We start from the raw sequence: 20,939 nt of genomic DNA on the forward strand, positions 1-20,939 counted from the left end.
TTACTGAGTCCGCAAATCGCAAATTCATGGGGGTTTACTGTACTTTCTAAATTTCACACCGAAAATTAAGTCTCGCTCTCACTCCTTCCATTTTGTAAAGCTGCTGCTCTTTTTGCCTTTTATCCATCAGAAAGTCTCCGACTCGCAATGCACAATACACTTTTTTAAATTTTGGGTTTTTACATACAATATTTATATACACAGTGTTGGCTTTGGTTTTCACCTAATGTCCCATATATGATGTTAGTACGGTTTTTGGCTTTCCTGCAGTTCGTAGAAAAATAAAACTGCTAGACAATAAAGGTAGGAAAAATGATTTTATTTTCAATTTAGTGATTGAAATATGGCGGTTTTGAAAATTTACATCTGCTGTCTATATTTTGCACTGTTCAGGAAGAAATGCGTTTGTTTCTATTTTTCTGGTGTTGTCTACATGCAGAGTCCAACATGGATGTCTCCGTAAGAATTTTTTGGAAATCTGTAAAGTGCCTGAAAGTTGTAGCCAGAAAGTTGTAGCTCTATCTTGTCACATGAGCATCATGTGAGAGGTTCACCGGCTATATCTGCTGTTCAAGGATTACAGCTCGGTTTTCTGAGCAATTGCAGTACTATGTAGTCAAGATGGGCAATTTTGAATTGAGAGACGATTCCTGTATATCAGTAGCTCTTTGAAGCAATAACATGTTTTTGTTTGCCCTTACACTGCAACAGAAATGGTTTGAATTGCAAGTTTGGTGGTGAGTAATGTCCTTACAATTGAAACTTGTGGCAAACTGTAGTTGATAGAGAAGGGTGTTTATTTAGATGGGCGGCTTAGTTAATGGAGGTTTTTAGATTTAATGAGAAGTTTTACAATGTTTGAAGGTGCAGCATAGATAACTTGGGCTTTTAGTGCTTATATTACAGGGAAATAGGATATAGTAGACTTTCTAAATATCTGTGATATAAGAGAAGGGAGTTTCTGGGTGCATTTATGTTGTATTTTTTTGTTTTTGTTTAAATTTTTATTGATTTTCCAAAGTTAACAAAAATGCAGTACAGTATTTACACAAACAACATCAATCAAAATATCCACTACTTTTTCATTGTAGAGGAGCAACACTGGTTATCACCCGCCTGAGGAAGATCTGTTTTGTACAGATTGAAACATTTTTTTTCTTGTTTGTGGGGCATTGGGAGATGTACATCCCCAACCAGCGCTGGTTAGTGGATTATACCATATAAGACAAGGGTGTCAAAGTCCTTCCTCGAGGGCTGCAATCCAGTCGAGTTTTCAGGATTTCCCCAATGAATATGCATGAGATCTATTTGCATGCACTGCTTTCATTGTATGCTAATAGATCTCATGCATATTCATTGGGGAAATCCTGAAAACCCGACTGGATTGCTGCCCTCAAGGAGGGACTTTGATACCCCTGATCTAAGATAAGTGTTGCTTCTTTTTAGATTGACCTTTGTGACTAGTGTTTTTCTTTTTTGATTTTTTTTTCTATTATATACACTTTAGTTTAACGATAATTCATAAAGCACACACTTGTAGATGTAGGCTTTACACAAAAAAAGGGAGGGAGGTAGGATGGGACAGGCGTAGGTAATTAAAACTTGGAGTCAGAATGTGGATCTGAAATTATATAAAGATTATAGGAGGTCCTATGATCTGATACCCATAGTTATGATACGCCTGTCTCTTACCGAAAATAAATTTATTGTTTAGGAAAAAAGATAGTGTCTTACAGTGACTTTGTATGGGAATTGATAATATTGAGGGTAGAAATATTGACACTTGCCTGTATCAGGCACTTTACAGATTTCCAAAAAATTCTTATGGAGACATCCATGTTGGACCCTATTTTGTTCTATATTATATCTTCTTATGGGTTGGATGTTCATATAATTAGGAAGTCCTCTTCTTTCCTTTTATCCACATTGAGAGTCTGGCATCTTAGGGTTTCGTTTATGTATATTAGGGCTTTTAGTTTGTGGTCCTGTATTTGCATAGAGTTTATCTGTGTTCTGCATTTGTGATCAAGGCCAAGTGTTCTGGTAGGGAGGAGTGAATGTCGCAAAGCATTATTAGTGTCATGGCCCAAAGTAGGAACATATTGGTCAGCTCTCCCTCACCCTTTTTGGACCCAAAACAGCTCTTGCTTAAAAATTAGTGGGCCATTGGGCTAAAGGGTCATGTAACCACATACAAGGTGCAAGCAGTGGCAACTTCAGTAGCCCATCTATGCTCCACTCCTATTGAGGACACCTGTAAAGCAGCCACCTGGTACTCAGTTTATACATTTACAACCCACTACAGTTTTGGAAAATCTTACCAGACAGGATAATCCGTTTGGCTGCAAAGTTCTCCAAAATGTAATCTCCAATTAGAAGCCAATTTCCCTCGAACCTTATTTGTTAACCGGAGAGTCCCCACATGTAAGAATATGCTGCTTGCTTGTCCTGTAACAGATGTTTTCCAGGGACAGCAGGTTGATATTCTTACAACCCGCCCACTTCCCCTGAACTGAAGATCCCACGAACTGGCAGTGGGCAGGAAGGCACCCGCACATGTGTGGTGTGGAAAATCTTTTAATTTCTTAAACTGACAGTTCACTTTAGACGGTCCATGCCGGGTTCTATGGATGACATCACCCACATGTGAGAATATATGCCTGCTGTCCTTGGATAACACCTGTTACAGGTAAGTAACTGTGCTTTATTGAGTGCCTTCCAAGTTGGCACTGAATAATTCATGTGGGGGATGGGCTGACAGATCACCTGTTGCAGGGAAAATGTAGGTGAGAGTGTGCTGTAATTATTTGTTACCTCTAGGAGCAGTAGCAGAGATAAGAAAAGGGAGTTTGTGCAGAGAGGTTTTAGACTGTAGCTAGTCAGATACATCAGTGGGCCACCGAGAGTCCATTCAGTGTTTGGATCACTGTATTTTGTCAGCTCACACCACTGTTAAATTTTCTTTATTGCTTTCCCTCCTCCAGGATAAGCTGAATGTATTACCAATGCCTAATTCACCTTTTTGTGTCTATGTGGTTAGAGGGGCGACTCTACAGGTAGCTGGGAGAAATGTCCTGAGGTTGAAGGTGACATACTGAAAGGAAGGGAAACAGGTTTGGGGAGAGCAAAAAAGAATCTAGTATTGCTTATCTGGAAAGGGAATATTCAGTTCAAAACAAGTTCTGCTGCCTTTTAAGTGGTCATTCCCTTCAAATAGTGGTCTGGAAAGTGGTGAATACCAGTTGTCAGTTCCTGAACTTAAAGCATTGATTTGTATTTTTAAGGAGTTTATAGGTATGTATGTTTGTAAGTACAGTGTTATTTTTTCTTTTGTTTTCTTTGCAATTCACCTAGAACCAATAGTAGTGGGCAGAATAAATCTTTTAGGGGTAATATTCAGCCTGTGGTGGTCAGCAGTTTTTAAGCATGGGCAGAACTGAGCCTGAATATTCAATGCTGGGTCATGTTCTAGCTCCAATATTGAATATCCAGGTATGTGTAGTCACCCAGAAGTTAGCCACGTACCAGTCAATATTCACACTTGTGCCCATTCCCCCTAACTGTATCCATGGCATCTTGTTTGTCTGTCTTATCTGTTTAAATTGTAAGCTCCTTCGAGCAGGGACTGTAGTCTTCATGACTCACAGCGAATGTCTAATAGCGCTATAGAAATAATGATAGGAGTAGTAGTGGATCAGCAGATACAGTTAGGAGAGCCTTTTTTCTACCTTTAATGGATAAAGTTATAGATTGAATATCGCTGTGACCAGTAAAGTTTCGGCTCCACCCACGAACCATCCCTGCATTAACTAGACAGTATAGAGGCAGTTAGTGCTTATTAGAGAATAACACAGGGATAAAGTTTATCCCGTCCCCACCCCTTCCCCGCAAGCTCTGTCCCTGCCCCGTCCTCGCAAGCTCTGACCCCGTCCCCATGAGCTCTGTCCCTATCCCTGCCCCATCCCTGTGAGTTCAGTCTGATCCCATCCGCACAAGCCCATACTTATGATTTTATAGCACTTTCCCTCTGTGTCCATATACCCTCTCCCATGTCTGGCATTGTCCTTCTCTGATCATGTACCATTTCCATGTAGCATCTTTCTTTTGTCCCTTTCCCTATTCTCTTCTCCATGCCCATTATTTCCTCTCTGTTTCTGATACCTCCCTGCATATCCCTCTCTCTATTGTGTTCAGTCTTTCATTCCCTCTTCCTTCATCCACTTAGTATGGCATGTTTTTCCCTTTTCTTTCCTTCAGTCCCTTCCCCAATAGGTGCAGCACTTCTCCCCCTTCCCTTCAGCAGCTCCCTTCCACATGTGCAGCATCTCCCCCTTGCCCTCCAGCTCCCCCTCCTGCTGGTCCTGTATCTCTGTCCCATCTTCAGTTCCAGTCCTCCCCTCCTTAGGTCAAGCACCTCTCAATCCATTACCTTCAGTTCCAGACACCTCCTGTGATCTTTCTTCCAGCCCCAGCTCTCCCTCCTGTACTTTTTCTTCCAGCCCTTCATCCTGTGCCTTTTCTTCCTGTCCCAGCATCTGCTTTGCCTTATATTCGATCCCTCTCTTACTTGGGGCCAATGGCAGCGGGTCCAGCCCCCTCTCCCCAGAGCAGGATTAATTCTTCGAGGGCCCCTAGGCACACAAGTACACTGGGCCCCCTGGCCCTGCCCCGCCCCCACCCCACCCACATTTATCTGTTTGCTTCTTTACTTTTTTATTTCCATTTGTATTTAAAAAAAAAAAATTCAAAACAGATTAGTGTTTACCAGTGCACAATTTTTCTTCTAAGCAACCCCCAAACATCTCTGAACAAATCCCCCTTCCATTTAACTCTGAACCCTTTCCCAGTCCAACCCCTCTGACATCACTTACCTCTTCCCTGAGTAGAGCTGGCAGACGCAGTCATCGCGGGTCCTTGCAGCAACTCTTTGCATCTGCCGGTCCACCCCCTCTGACGTCACTTATTCAGGTTGGTTGATGGTGATGCCGGGGGAGGGCGGTGTTGTTGATCTCCCGGGGGGGGGGGGCCCAGCGCTGCTGATCTTTCCGGGGGGACCCAGCGCTGCTGATCTTTCCCAGGGAGGGGGGGGCAGTGCTGCCGATCTTTCCCGGGGGGCCCACGTTGCCAAGGGAAAAAAACAAACAAACCGAGTCCTCTGTTTCATCGGGCCCCCTGACAACTTCAGGCCCTAGGCACGTGCTTACTTGGCCTATTGGTTAATCCTGCCCTGCCTCTCCCTCTTGGGTCCGGCAGGTCTAGATGGTTTCCCTCCCTGCTGCTAGCACATATCATGTAGGAGATCGAATCGATTTCTGTACAGGCCTGCTGACGTTTCTCGCAGCCTTCCCTCTGCCGGGCTCCTCCTTTTGACACAACTTCCTCTAGTCGAATAGAGAGGACATTGCATCATAAGGAAGGAGCCCAGCCGTGAGCACTGTTGATTAGGCCTGTGTAAAGATTGGCTCGAACTCCTACAAGGTATGTGGCAGCAGCAGGGAGGGAGGGAAGCTGGCTGAACCCGCCAGAACTGTGAGTTAAAGGGGGGGGGAGGGGGCTGGAGCACCAGACCTGCAATTGAGGGGGGTCTAGAGCCACCAAACCCGCGATGGGGGGAAGGGATGCCTGGAGCCACCAGGAGGGTATGGATGGTGAGATATCGAGGAACTGTGATCATAGGTGGGGTTTCCTGCTGGATCAAAGCTTTTTATTGCTCCTGAAAAGTGGTTAAAAGCTTTGTTCCCGCACCCGCGATAAACATATGAAATGTTTACCTGTTCCCGCGGTTTTACTACGGTTTGTCACGATCTACCATAGGAACGGGTCACTGTGTCATTCTCCAGTGCTGATATTCAGTGGCACTGTCTGATTAAGCACTACAGAATATCAATGGAGAGGCAGGCAAGAGGCTTTGAATATTGACTGTTTTATTTAATAATAATAATAATTTATTTCTTATATACCGCCAAAACCATAGTAGTTAGATTTGTCTTTTGCCTTTTCAACAGTAACTCAAGAATAGCTATGTTCAGGTACAGTAGCTTGTTAAAAAGGCTTGTCCACTTTTGACCAGTAAAATATGGGCCTGATATATTAAGGGGATAGTTTACTAAATGCAAAAATTAGCATATGGCAGATGCAAAGCCTGTGTGCAAAATGGTGGGGCCATTTCCAGCCTCTTCCTATAGAGTTACTGCACAGAAAGGTTCCTTGCTATGCATAAAGTATCCAGTATGTGCAGTTAGCATGGGTGCTTTTATTGCCTGCTATTTAGGAAGTGATATATACTGTATATGTCCATGCTAACTACACAAGTGATGCAGTGTGTGCCCATTTCCCAGCCCATAACATGCCATGCACGCTAATTCACATGCTGACTGCTTAGGGTAGGGGGTGCTCAATCTCAGCCTTGAGGTTTATACCCCAGTCAGGTTTTCCTCAATGAATATACACTACATGAGATCTATTTGCATATATTTCATTATATGCCAATAGATCTCATATATGTTCATTGTGGAAATCCTGAAAACCGAACTGGGTTGCAGACCTTGAGGACCAACATTGAGCAGCCCTATCTTAGGACATTTTAATTAATAAACCCCCCTAAGGCTTTTATCTCATTCTCTTCCTCTGAGAAAATCTCTGCTAAATTCAGGCCTGTACTGGATGCATTTACATAAAATACAAAATATGGTCAGCCATAGAGTGTATGCAGAGGCTTCCTAGTGTCTAACTCCAAACAGTGCTAACCTCTCCTCAATAAAAGTGAAGGTGGGCAAATTAATTCTACTGTTACATCCTTATCTTGTTGCTGATTAAAGAATGCCTCAGTAAAGACATAAGTAGCCAATTGTGGTATTGCTAAATGACTCATTGTATTTGAGCAAACTAACCTAGCAAGCAGAGTACAAATGGTTTTGTTTTTAGTCAGAAATGATTACAGTAACTGTAAGGAGTTTACCAGTTTGTGCATTTAGTTCATGAAGAGCTGCTTTTAGTACAGCTCTGTGACTTGCTTGGATTTGTCTGATAAGATTAGAGAAATTTACAGTGGAGATAATTTTGCTGGTAAAAGTAAGTGACCAAGATTAGAGTCTTGAAAGTGATCCAGGTGAGCAAGGGCTGTGTGCTAATAACTGTTCTTTAACCCCCTCCCCCCTTTTTTACAAAACCGCGATAGCGATTTTTAGCGCAGGCCAGCTCACTGAATGCACTACTTCTGACACTCAGAGTTCCTATGAGCATCAGGAACAGCACAGTGTATTCAGTGCACCGGCCTGCGCTAAAAACTGCTATCGCGGTTTTGTAAAAAAGGTGGGGGAGGGGTTACGTTAGGATACTTAGAAATAGAAGCCTTTAGAGGAGTGATAACACAACCAGTATTTCCCATATTCAACAAAAGTGTAAAATGAGGAAATCCATATTTGACAGGAAATCTCTGGGGTTCAGATTGTCATATTAAAGTAGGTATCTCATTGCATCTAGATTTTTCCTCCAGAATCTTTGGTATTATTCTGGACTCTTCACTTACATTTCACGATCATATAAATTCTCGGGCAAAGAAGTGTTTCTTTAGTCTACGTATGCTGAGGAAAGTTAGATCACTATTCCATCAAGAACATTATTTAGTACTGGTACAGTCCACTGTGCTTGCTCAGTTGGATTATTGCAATTCTGTTTATTTGGGCATTAAACAGGGTAGTCTAGATCGGTTGCAGTTGATGCAAAATACGGCTGCTAAACTTATCTTTGGAAAGAGAAAGTACGATCATGTCTCCCCTTTATTGAGAAAGCTTCACTTGCTTCCAGTTCACTTTAGGACACAGTTTAAGTGCATGTGTGTCATCTTAAGTTCCTTTATGGAATATTTGACCCCCCTCAATTTCTTTACGTTGGAATACTACCAGATCCTGTAATTTGAGAATTATAACAACATATAAATTATCATTTCCCTCTTTTAGAGGACTCAAACCCTCTGAGAAGCTTAGTAAATCTATGGCGTTTAAACTGGTAGAAATTTGGAAGAGACTTCCTGACTGTCAGATTGATAGGTCAGCTACAATTCCAGAAAATTAAAAATCCTGGCTGTTCACACAGTATCTTAAAGGCTTACCTACTGAAGTGTCGCAGTAATGGTATATTTCATTCTTTCATTTCGTATTCAATTTTAGATCTCAATCTTAACTATTAGAGTTTTTACTGGAAATGATGCATTAATAGCACTCTTTTTTTTTTTTTTTTTTTTTTAGGCTTACATTTTATGTTCATTCTGATCTTAATCATTTGTGAACCGAGTTGAGCTCCTTCGGGAGATGATCCAGTATATAAACTGAAGATTAGATTAGATTAGATCTGTGAAATGTTCTGCATGGTTGCATCAATAATATGTAACACTACTGACCAGAAGCTTACATGCCCACAGTAGTCTAAAATAAGTATTGTATATAAGAATTGCCATACTGGTACAGACTGATGGTCCATCAAGCCCAGTATCCTGTTTCCAACAGTGGCCAACTCAGGTCCCAAGAACCTAGCTAGATCCCAAGTAGCAAAACAGATTCTGTGCTTCTTATTTTAGGAATAAGCAGTGGATTTCCCCAAGCCATCTCAATAATGGCCTATGGACTTCTCTTTTAGGAAATTATCCAAACCTTTTTTAAACCCCACTAAGCTAACTGATTTCACCACATTCTAGAGATTAATTACATGAGTGAAGAAATATTTTTTCTGATTTGTTTTAAATCTACTACTAAGTAGCTTCATCATACGTTCCCTAGTCCTAGTATTTTTTGAAAGAGTGAACAAGCGATTCACATCTACCCTTTTCACTCCACTTATTTTATATGTCCACTAAACCCACTTATATCACAAGTCAAAATATTCTGCTTTAAGTGACTGTTATGAAGGCTTTGAGGTATTAAATCCATTAAGGGGTTATATTTATTTCACATCCTTCCAAACCCAGTATAAAAAAAAATGTCAGTTGATAGGAAAATCTGAGATACATCTGGAAAGGTAGGCCACTGTCGGTAGCAAGACATATCCTGCGGCTCCCTAAACTGGAGGGTACTCAGCTGACCCCGATTTAAAAGAAATACTGCTTAGCCCCTGAAGAGAGCAGTTTATGACAGGCATAGAAACGTGGTCATGCCTTGCATTCAGATAGAGTGAGCGGAGGGTGGGGTGGACCACCATTGCTTAGTCTGGGGATCAAGATGTAGGAAGAGCCACAGTAAAAATCTTTTATCATTTCTGCCACACACTTTAACCCTCTGGCATAAGTTCAAAGAGCATTTTCAGGGGTAGAAAAATGTTCCTTTTTTATTCCTGTTAGGGTCTATGAGGACTTCACCCAAGACGGAGCTTCAGATTGTTTAAGACTTAGGAGGACAAGGAACTCAAAAGGCTTGGGCAGCTGTTTCTTAAAGGGGAAATTATAGCTGATATACTTCTTTCAGTGCATTTTAATCTTGGCTCCGGGGATTATTATGGTATTTGCAATTCAGGCACTAAATGCATACTAAATACATTGATCTGGATCTGAACATGAAGCAAATACTTTTTGAGGACTTATGTTCAAGTTGTTTGGGGAGTAAGGGGATATATTAAAGCTGTACCATTTCCTGATTAAAACTGTGACCAGTAAGATTATCCATATATGAGTTTAGGAGACCGTAGCAGCCAATTTAGTGGAAAATGGGTCTAAATGCATGAGATAGATTTACATCTCAAGGAGGCAGTGTATGCAAATCCATCTCATACATATTCATTGTGGATATCCTGAAAACCTGACCTGCCTGTGACTCTCGAGGATTGGAATTGCCCACCCTTGTATTATATAAGTGGCATTCAGCTTCATAAAATATATCAAACTATCTTGGCTGAATGCTGGTAGAAATGTGGTGGGATTGTGAGAAGATGAGTTTCGGGACCAGTATGTAAGGGCCATGGAGATTTGACGGAGTTCAGTTATAACACACTCCAAAGCCCTTTCTTTTGCACAGCAATGATTGGAGGCTTTTCAAATATCTATTAGTAGCTGCATGCTGTGAAATTGCTGTTTATTGTAGGGTGGGGGATTAATGGCCTTTATACTTTAATTTTCATAGTAGAATAAGAACTTTTTACTTATTAAATCACTTGATAGCTGTCTCAAAAGGCAAACTGAAAGGGATGGAGAACCGCTGGTCTAAATTTTGGTCATGGCACCAGAAAGGCTAGCCTTGCAGGGTTAACATTAGAGCTGTGCTCCCATTGATGGCCATTACTATAGTTGCATATGAAAGAATGCTCACAGGCATGCAGGAGAGCATATGCACTCATTTATAATATGTATATGTCTTTGGCATGCTGTTTTGATTTAGGTATGCTCTTAACATGATGATCGTTGTCTGCAAAATTAGTGACAGAAAAAGGAACACAGATGAGATAGTGCGCCTTAAGAAATCAGATGGGAATCATGTAGAATCAGACTCTGATAAAGCCGAACTACTAAATAAATACTTCTGCTCAGTTTTTACCTGCGAGGAGCCGGGATCCGGTCTGAAGCTGCAGACAAGGAAGAGCTCGGAAGACCCATTTCGAGATTTTGAGTTTACGTCCAACAGCGTCTACTATGAACTTTCAAAACTCAAAGTGAACAAAGCCATGGGACCAGACAAAATACATCCCAGGGTGCTTAGGGAATTGAGTGAGGTTCTGGCGGAACCGTTATCCACGCTCTTCAATCTTTCCCTAAGTACAGGAAGAGTCCCATTGGACTGGAAAACAGCTAACGTAATTCCACTTCACAAAAAGGGATGCAGGATGGAGGCTGCAAATTACAGACCAGTGAGTCTCACATCGGTAATGTGTAAAATTATGGAAACACTAATCAAACACAAATTAGACACGATCCTGAACGATGAGAATCTACGAGATCCCCATCAACGTGGATTTACAACGGGAAGGTCCTGCCAGTCCAATCTGATCAGCTTCTTTGACTGGGTAACGAAAAAGCTGGATATGGGGGAGTCCCTGGATGTCATGTACTTGGACTTCAGCAAGGCTTTCGATAGTGTTCTACACTGCAGGTTATTGAGCAAGATGAGTTCGATGGGATTAGGAGAAACGTTAACTGCATAGGTAAAAGACTGGCTCAAAGGTAGACTTCAGAGGGTGGTGGTGAACGGTACTCTCTCCAAAATGTTGGAAGTGATCAGTGGAGTACCGCAGGGCTCGGTACTGGGTCCGATCTTATTTAATATCTTTGTAAGGGATCTAACTCAGGGGCTTCAAGGGAAAATTACATTATTCGCCGATGACGCCAAACTATGCAACATAGTAGGCGATAGCACAGTGTCCGACTGTTTGACACATGACCTACTCTTATTGGAGTAGTGGTCCTCAACTTGGCAACTAAGTTTTAATGCCAAAAAGTGTAAGGTCATGCACCTTGGCAGCAGAAATCCATGCAGAACTTGCACCCTAAATGGTGAGACCTTAGCAAGAACTGCATCAGAACTGAATTTGGGAGTGATCATTAGTGAAGACATGAAGACTGCCAATCAAGTGGAGAAGGCTTCATCCAAGGCTAGAGAAATGATGGGTTGTATCCGAAGAAGTTTCGTCAGCTGGAAGCCTGAGGTTATAATGCCGTTGTACAGATCCATGGTGAGACCTCATCTAGAATATTGTGTACAATTCTGGAGACCACATTGTCAAAAAGATGTGCAGAGAATTGAATCAGTTCAGTGAATGGCCACCAGGATGGTCTCGGGACTCAAGGACCTCCCGTATGAGGAACGGCTGGGAAAATTGCAGCTGTACTCACTCGAGGAACGTAGAGGGAGAGGTGACATGATCGAAATGTTCAAATATGTCACGGGCCGTATTGAGGTAGAAGAGGATATCTTCTTTCTTAAAGGACCTTCAGCGACAAGAGGACATCTGTTGAAACTCAGGGGAGATTTCATAGTGACGCCAGGAAGTATTTCTTCACCGAAAGGGTGGTCAACAATTGGAATAGTCTTCCAATTCAGGTAATTGAGGCCAGCAGCGTGCTGGATTTTAAGAGAAAATGAGATAGGTATGTGGGATCGCTTCAAGGAAGAAATTAGGGGGTGGGTTAGTAGAGTGGGCAGACTTGTTGGGCCGTAGCCCATTTCTGCCGTCATCTTCTATGTTTCTATGGAATTTGGTGGGGGGAGATGTGGCAATAATGTTGAAAATATAAAACTAGTATGAGAAATGTCAGACTCTTATTCCAGGAGTTTTGAACTAATTTTGCATTTATTTATTGAATAATATATAATTAAAAAGTCAATTGGGAAAACAATCTGTTAGGTGGTCATTTACTAACAATTAAAGCACGCTATCTATTGCAGGACCCGTGGGAATGAAGTGAGCCCTGGAACAGACATCAGGCCCTAACCATTAGTAAATGGCTCCCTTTATTACTACTCCTGCTTATCATTTCTATAGTGCTGCTAGATGCTTTAGGGGGTTTTAGAGCAGTTCCTACCTTTATGGTAATACATTTACAGTTCTTTTCAGTGTATTGGTTTTTATGTTTGCTTAGCTAACATTATGGAGCTTCATAATCAACATCAACACTGGTCACCGTACATGAAAATGGACATAGTACTACTCGACAGGGTCCAGAGAAGAGCGGCAAAAATGGTTAAGGGACTGGGGGAGTTGCCGTACAATGAGAGGCTAGAGAAACTGGGCCTCTTCTCCCTTGAAAAGGGAAGACTGAGAGGGGACATCATCAAAACATTCAAGATATTGAAGGGAATTGACTTAGTAGAGAAAGAGAGATTGTTTACCCTCTCCGAGGTGGAGAGAACGAGAGGGTACTCTCTAAAGTTAAAAGGAGATAGATTCCGTATAAACGTAAGGCAGTTCTTCACCCAGAGAGTGGTAGAAATCTGGAACGCTCTTCCGGAGGCTGTTGTAGGAGAAAACACCCTCCAGGGATTCAAGACAATGTTAGACAAGTTCCTACTGAATCAGAACATACACAGGTAAGGCTAGACTCAGTTAGGGCACTGGTCTTTTACCTAAGGGCTGCCGCAGGAGCGGACTGCTGGGCACAATGGACCACTGATCTGACCCAGCAACTGCAATTCTTATATTCTTATATATATTTTTAAAAAACATTAAGTACATTAAGTAAGAAATTGGAAAAATTACACTAGATTTAATTACACCTTCTGGTGGAATTCGTTGTGCCATATATACAAAATGGAAAGAACAATTGCCATACAAAAAGGGAATTATAATAATTTTAAAAAGATTTGGGGGCCATTGATAGCGTATTGTAATGATTAGACACCTTTTTACACTGAAAGGGGGGGGAGTGATTTATAGGTTTAATCAATATTTATGACTATAACACATACATGTATGATATTTTTGATTACAATATTTGTGGAAAGGGTGGGTGGGGGAGAGTTAATTTATATATTTAAGATGATAATAGAAAGATTTTCAAGTGATGTGTATGATTAAATTGATGTAATATTGTACACTTGATGTACGATGAAAAAATGAATAAAGAATTGGGAAAAAAAAACCCAAAACAAAACATTAAGTACTGGAAGCCAGGCTGTGTGTGTGTCTCCATAACATGTCTTATTGGTGGCAAATATTGATAACTTCCTCCCTAAAAGAGTAGTTCTGTAACTTGGCACATGCAGTTATATAAGTTAGTGCACATCAGTGCACAGAAAAGTGTCACTTAAGATATATACACTAGTCACAGTGATAACTGTCAGGGGGCAGAGCATGGAAGGGGCATGGGCACGTCTCCAACATATATTAGCAAGTTATGAAATATAAGTTCTGCGCTTTAAATGTCAACCTTAAACACTCCTATTTGGACCTGTTATTTATTAAGCATAAATGTTCAAACTTAAATTTACGTCAATATAACAGAAACAGCATCTACATTATATTTGATGTACTCTTAACATTTTTTGTTATTGAAGTCTTCAGAGTGTGCCAACCACCAGCCAAACAATTCTTAGGCTTAATCACTCAATTGGCATATTCATCTTCATATTTTTTCTTTTTAAAGTGCTCTGTGCCATCCATATGTGTATTAAACTACTTCCAAACGTATAAATATTTCTTATATCTTTAAAAAGGAAGAAATTAACTTTGTAATTAGCTTCAGCAGTAGTTTTTCCCTGCTTGAGTATAATGATAATTTTCTTTGAATGTCAGGTAGGACCTGTTAGCTCAACATATTTCACCCAAAGACTTTTTCAAGAATGAGTCCCCTGTAAATACAAAGCAAGGTGGCAAAAAGCTTTATTTAATTTGAAAGTCCATAGTTCAAATTCTCAGATAAATTACCCCTTCTATTTTGCTCCGCGCCATCCCGACAAGGTATCTTTTGTCAAAAGATGGCCATGGCGTTTTTTTGTTTCATTAAATCCATGAGTCATCAAATACGTCACTGATGACGACAGCAGAAATAGGAAGCGTTTACACCAATGTCATCCACTCAATTTCCAAGTTCAATCCAAAAGGTGTTACCGTGTTTAGAATGAAAATCCAACGTTGTTCACTGAAGTTTAGTCTCCTTTCATTTAGGCACATGCTAGTATTATGCAGTGGTATCTTGGTGCACAGAAGCTGTTACAGAATGGGTATTCAGTGTACGACATCGAAATGCCAACTGGAATTGCCAAGCGCCATAGTGTTTGCTGTCTCAGAGGTTCTTTTAAAATGCTGTACTAATAAATGGACTTAACACATCCTAAAGTGGGACTTCCAATAATCGCCAGGGTCCACTATAAATGCGCCTGTTTAACTTTCAAAATCCTATATCCTCCCTCCCTTTATCCCTCTTTCTTGGAATTCCTCAAACCCTAATACCACCAGATCCTCCCACAAATTAAAACTATCCTTCCCTTCGCTAAAAGGCATTTCCCACACAGGAAAGCTAGGGACCTCCCTCCACTTCAAAATCACTGAGCTCTGGAACAACCTTACCTCCCCTCTTCGGAACTTGAGCTCTCTCCAAGTTTTCCGCAAACATCTGAAAACCTGGCTTTTCTCAAAAAATGTAAGTCTCCCTCCAACTTAGGAATCAAGAAAACTCTTATATCTTGGAATCCCAAGTCCTCTAAATTTTCTTCCCACTTCTACCTCTAACCCTCTGTTGTAGTTCCTTCCTATTTCTCCTACTGTAAACCGTGTCGAGCTCTACGAACGTGGAGATGATGCGGTATACAAACCTAAGGATTAGATTAGATTAGATTAGACTTTCCTGCATGCTAATTACATTTCTAGTGCGGCTGTAACTTCGGCCTATTTCAATTTATTTTTCCACATTAAGTCGGCGTTAGTGCTGTTGTCAACTGACTAGCTGACTCATGCTTCCACGCCTATTCTCCGCTTCTAATGCACCTGCTCCCCCCAAAAATTGCTGTGCAGTTGATGCATGCAAATAACCAAATTAGCACAAACTCTTTTACTGCATCATCTATTAGGCCATTTTTCCCATGTTAAGCATGCACTAGTTTAGTAAAAGGGCCCCTCAGTTCCTTAACCACAGCAGTAAGAAGTTCAGTTGCTGTAACATCCTTTGAGCACTTTTGCCAGTTTTTAGATTGAAAAACAGATGAGTAGGCAATCCTAACATGCTGATGTTCTCTTTCTGTTTATGGACAGGTGCGTATTGAGGATGACATCGTGGTGACTGCCAACGGCATGGAATTGCTAACATGCGTCCCTCGCACCGTGGCAGAAATTGAAGCTTTCATGGCAGAAGCTAAAGATGGCACCAAGTCATTTGATCATTTCAGCAGCCAGAAGGCAACGAAAGGGGCGAAGTGATTTGAGAACCTGTGATGGCTACCGGCTTTGCTATTCTTAATTTTATAACTGCAACTTTAGGGTTAAATTCAATAAAGAATGTTCTCATGTTAACATGCACTACTGCTGTTAATGTGCATTATTAAGAAATAGGTCCCAGTAAGACCTGCATTACATAGCACATGTTAGTACATGATAACATGGTAGCACCTTTTACTACATTGAGAATTTTCTTTTAAATTTGAGTAGTCGTCTTCTGAGGGAGTATCTCTCTTTCTCATTTACAGAGGAAACAAAAGTATGATTTATTTTTGGAAAATTTTAAAAATGTAATTGGAAAAATAATTTGCATAAGCAGACTGGAATGCTAGACTGTGAATCTTGCCTTGTAATTGCCCAGAGTAGAGACATAATCTAGGGACCAGAGAATACCATTGTATGATTGGGGGGGGGGGGGGACAAAATCAGTCAGAATATAGAACAAATAGAATAGTGTATACCTATCGTAACATCAGGCTTCATTGTAAGCTAATTTTGAGCCTGTTAAAGTGGGTTGAAATCAGACCAGAATTAGAACGAGATGGCAGCTTTTATTTCCCATCCAGTGTGCTGTGAATGTCATCCAAATTGGGTTCTTCATGGCTGTATATGTAGACAGACCCAATGGCATAGTAAAGGGGGGAGGGGTGCTGGCACCTCTCCTCCCCTGCCACGCGCGCACCTTCAATTCACCCCCATTGTGTCTCTACAGCTCTTCGTTCCTCTCTAGCTCTAACTTGCTCCTTGCGCCAGCCTCAGCGCTCCCCTCTGACATCACTTCTGGGTCCCTTGACTAGGAAGTGGCATCAGGAGAGCCGATGCTGCTCGTGCCAGGGGCGCTAAACAGGTACGGAGGAACAGAAGGGGAGCAATCATGGCAGGGGTGAGGGGCGAAGAAGAGGACGAGAGGGGGGCACTACCCACCCTCATTATGTCACTGGATAGACTAAGCATCAACAGTAGATAGTAGGGAAACATCTTAAAACATCCAGCCTTCCAAACATATACGCTATAGGCCAGGTAAAGTAAGTGGCACAAAACAAAATTGATGCTGAATGGTATTCTGAAAAGGGCAGCCTGGGATGGACACCCTTTATAGAATAGCACGTAGCACTGGGATCCACACTCAGCTTTGGACATGAGGATTTACACCAACTGGAACCAGGTGTAAATCCCAGTACACAAGTTGGGCATGATTCCATATTCTATATCACTGCACATCTTAATACGACACCCCCTGACCCTCCCATATCCCACCCATTGTTACACCATCACCACTTTTTGCAGACCTGCACAGAAACACACTGTTCTATAAATAGGTGCATAAATGTGTTTTTGGCACCTTACATCTGTTAGAATGCTTATCCCAGGACAATCTCACAGATGGTGATGTCATCCACAGAGCCCGTTATGGATAGTGTACTGTAAAAGTGTACTGTACTTTAAACTTTTCAAAGTCTCGAGACTTCTGAACCACGCGTGTGCCGGTGCTTTCCCACCTGATGTCGGCTCATGGGACTATCAGTTCTCAGTTTTCCGTGGAGCTGAGAAGCTGTGTTGCTTGATGCACAGCATGAAACCACTTTTTATAGTGCCTTTCCAGTCTTTTTCATTTATTTTCTTCATTTTCTTGTTCTCTTTTTCTGCATTCAATAGCATTTTTGTGGTGTGTGTATTTTTACCGACTTTTCATTTTGGGGCCTTTGGGCTCACCTCAGCCTGTTTTCAGGCTGGGGGTGTTGACCCCTTTTCAGTTTTACATTCACTCCAACCTCCTTGGACAATTGAGTCCTTCGATTTTGCATTGGCACATTTTCCCTCTATGCAAGCCTTCCAGTGGCTTTAAGCAGTGCACCTAATGTAGCAAGACCATCTCAGTCACTGACCCACACAACTGGTATGCCTAGTGTCTCAGTCCTGAACACTGTACTGATTCCTGCCCGCGTTGCTCTATGCTGCAAAAGAGATCATTCAAGTCTCGTCAGCTTCAGTTTGAAAAACATTTTGGAGAGTCTTCAAGTTCATCAAGGATGTTAGCGGATTCTGACACCAATGCCCACAAACCATCTTCATCATCAGTACCAGTGTAGGCATCGACACTGCATTCTTCAGCATCAGCAGTGCGGTCTCCATCGGGGGAATCAGCTAGGAAAGCTAAGAAGCAGAAGCATTCTTCCCCATCCAAACACAGCTAAGAAGCATAAGCATTCTTCCCCATCCAAACACATGTTGGCCTCCTCTCGAACATCTACACCGTCGATGCATCCTAAGTATTGATATACTGAGATAAGGATGCCCTCTCTTCAACTGGTTGCACCTTTGAGGCGTGCCTCCTCATCAAGTTCACCAGCGCCTCAACACACTTCACTCCCCCTCTGTACCAGTGCTGTCCATACAGGACCAACTATGGGAGTTACTTCAGAGGGAGTTGGCTGGTATCTTACAAGCCCAAGCACCACAAGTGCCTACTAGTTGGCTGGTATTTTACAAGCCCAAGCACCACAAGTGCCTACTTCCAAGACTTCAGTACCAGCCCAGTCTGAGCAATGCTCTGCCATACTATCCTCAGCTGGATCTCGGATTCCAAGACGTCAACTTTCGAGGTCCAGGAGACCTAAATCATTGAGGTTTCGCAGCTCTTCTTCCAGATCAAGACATTCATCGGACCAACACTGTAGAACATCTTGTAGTGTGTCTCAATTAAAACCCTGGTGCTCTCAGGAATGCTCTCCTTGACATCATGCTAAACAATCTCAACAACAATCTTCTCGACATAAAGCTCAACGCTCTCAGGAATACTCTCCACAGTGTCATTCTCAATGTTCTCACAATTACTCCCCTCGATCACGAGGCCTTTCTCAATGCTCTCCTTCACTGAGACAAGACATCAAAGATTATGACTCAGATTTGCAGCATCATTCTATCTCTGACTATCCAGACCTTTCTGCAGAGGAATCATGGAATTTCATCCGACCCATCTCTACTTCCTCTGTGCACAAGATTCAATAAAGGGAATCAAGAGTCTGAACCCAGGGCAGAACTCTTTGATGCTGCTATAAAGAGTGGTCCAAAGATCATCTTAAACTTCCCTTTCATAATCTCATGAAGGATGCTATGTTTAAAAACTGGGGAGCACCCCTTCTGGTACCTGTGGCTCCACGCAGTTGGACACACTCTACAGAGTAGTTTTGCCCAGGGTTCGATAAACCTCAGCACTGGTAGGGTAGCACTGAAAAAGGCCAGCAGCTTCAAGGCATATGCAAGTACACCTCCTGGCAGAGGGTAGAACCCTAGATAAATTTGGGTTCAGGCTCTTCCAAAATGCTATGTTAACCAGCAGAATCCTAAATTATAACTTTTATATGACTTTCTATAAGAAGTTTCTAGTTAAGAAACTAGCACATTATGAACAATACATATCTGAAGACCAATTGAACACTTTTCAGCACATATCCAACAACCTTTTAGAAACAAGAAAATGCATGGCTTGCTCTGTATTTAGTGCTTTTGATGTCACCTCATAAGCATCAACACTCTCGATTGCAATGGGAAGACAGGCGTGATTGCATGTATCTGATCTGGATGCTAACATCCAGGACAGATTGGCCAATATACCATGCCTGGGAGATTAATTATTTTGGGAAAAATTTGAAGAAGCCATTCAGAAGATAAAGAGGCATGAAAATTGATGGCATGCACTCCCACCCCGAAATGCTCCACTTATTACTCCAAATGCAGATATATATACCAACATCAACATCTTCCAGAGTTCCACCACAGAGACAACAAAGGCCTCAGAAATCTCAGTCTCAAACACAACAGTAGTCTCAGTCTGACTTCATCCAAGAGATTGTAGCCAATGTTTTGCAGCCAGCTCCTCAGACTGTCCCTATAGGGGTTGTCTCACTCACTTCTACCAACGATGGATCATTATAACATACTATTGGGTCCTACAAGTAATGAGACATGGTTACACCCTACGTCTACAGAAAAGACCTCATGATCACCTTTTGAGAATGGTTTTTCAACTCACATCAGACCACTCTCATTCACCAAGAGTTCTCAGCCCTCCTCCAGCTCAGTGCCATCGAGCAAGTATCTCTGCAGGAGAGGGGCTAAGGGTTATACTCCAAATTCTTCCTCAAACCAAAATAGAGGGTCTCCATTCAATTCTGGACCTCTGTGCTCTCAACAAATACTTAGCGAAGGAGAAGTTTTGCATGGTCTCCCAAAGAACCTCATTACCTCTATTGGAAAAGAGTTGTCTCTGCTCTTTAGACCTCATGGAAGCTTATGTATACATTCCCATCTTCAATTTTGAGTGGTCACTCAACCATCTTACATCAGATATTTGTGAATTGGAGTACTCCAGTCATAGATATCATTTGATTCCCCCACTATCACAAACTTAGTCTTCTGTTCCAAAATCTATACTCCCAATCGATTGAGTCAGATTCCTTCCTTCTCGATTGGACAGACAAATTTCTGTATGTTTTCCTCTGGTACCTCTAATCGGAAAGACTCTCTTCAAACTTTGCCAAGAACAAGCCACCATGATTATCAAAGCATCTCAATGGCCTCAAAAACCATGGTTCTCTCTCCTTCAGTTCAGTATCCGAGAACCCATCACACTACAGATTTTTCCAACCTTACCAACACAGAACAAAAGATCTCTTCTCCATCCCAATCTACGTTCACTAGCTCTCACAGTGTGGTATCTCTCTCCCAACAAGTAGATACTGTTACATTTTCAGCACCAGTATCAAACATTATTGAAGCTTCTAGAAGACCTTCTACTCAATTTGTCACCACTTCAAGTGGACTCATTTCACAGTCTTGTATAATCAACACTCACTGCGTCCGGACACACTGCCATCAGTCCTTAACTGTCTTCTACACTTTTCCAACTCTGGTCTAAAAAACACTTCAGTCAGAGTTCATCTCAATGCTTTTGGTGCTTTTCATACACCTCTTGATAAAAAGCCATTATCTGTTTATCCTTTAGACTCCAGATTTATGAAAGGATATTTCATACTAAACCACCAATCAAACTTCCTCCAGTTGCTTGGGATCTTAATCTAATACTGTCAATC

At 41.8% G+C, this 20,939-nt stretch overlaps 1 protein-coding gene across 1 annotated transcript in view; it reads left to right on the forward strand.

Moving 5' to 3' along the window:
- The window catches only part of PEPD (peptidase D), a 485,574-nt gene extending 464,883 nt beyond the window's left edge, over positions 1-20,691 (forward strand). The window contains exon 15 of the mRNA XM_033941263.1: positions 15,664-20,691. Within this exon, the coding sequence (XP_033797154.1) occupies positions 15,664-15,828 (165 nt within the window). The 3' untranslated portion in view covers positions 15,829-20,691. The remainder of the gene's footprint in view (positions 1-15,663) is intronic.
- The last annotated feature ends 248 nt before the right edge of the window (positions 20,692-20,939 follow it).

This window comes from Geotrypetes seraphini, chromosome 4 (assembly GCF_902459505.1).
Source record: "Geotrypetes seraphini chromosome 4, aGeoSer1.1, whole genome shotgun sequence".
Classification (NCBI taxonomy): Eukaryota; Metazoa; Chordata; class Amphibia; order Gymnophiona; family Dermophiidae; genus Geotrypetes; species Geotrypetes seraphini.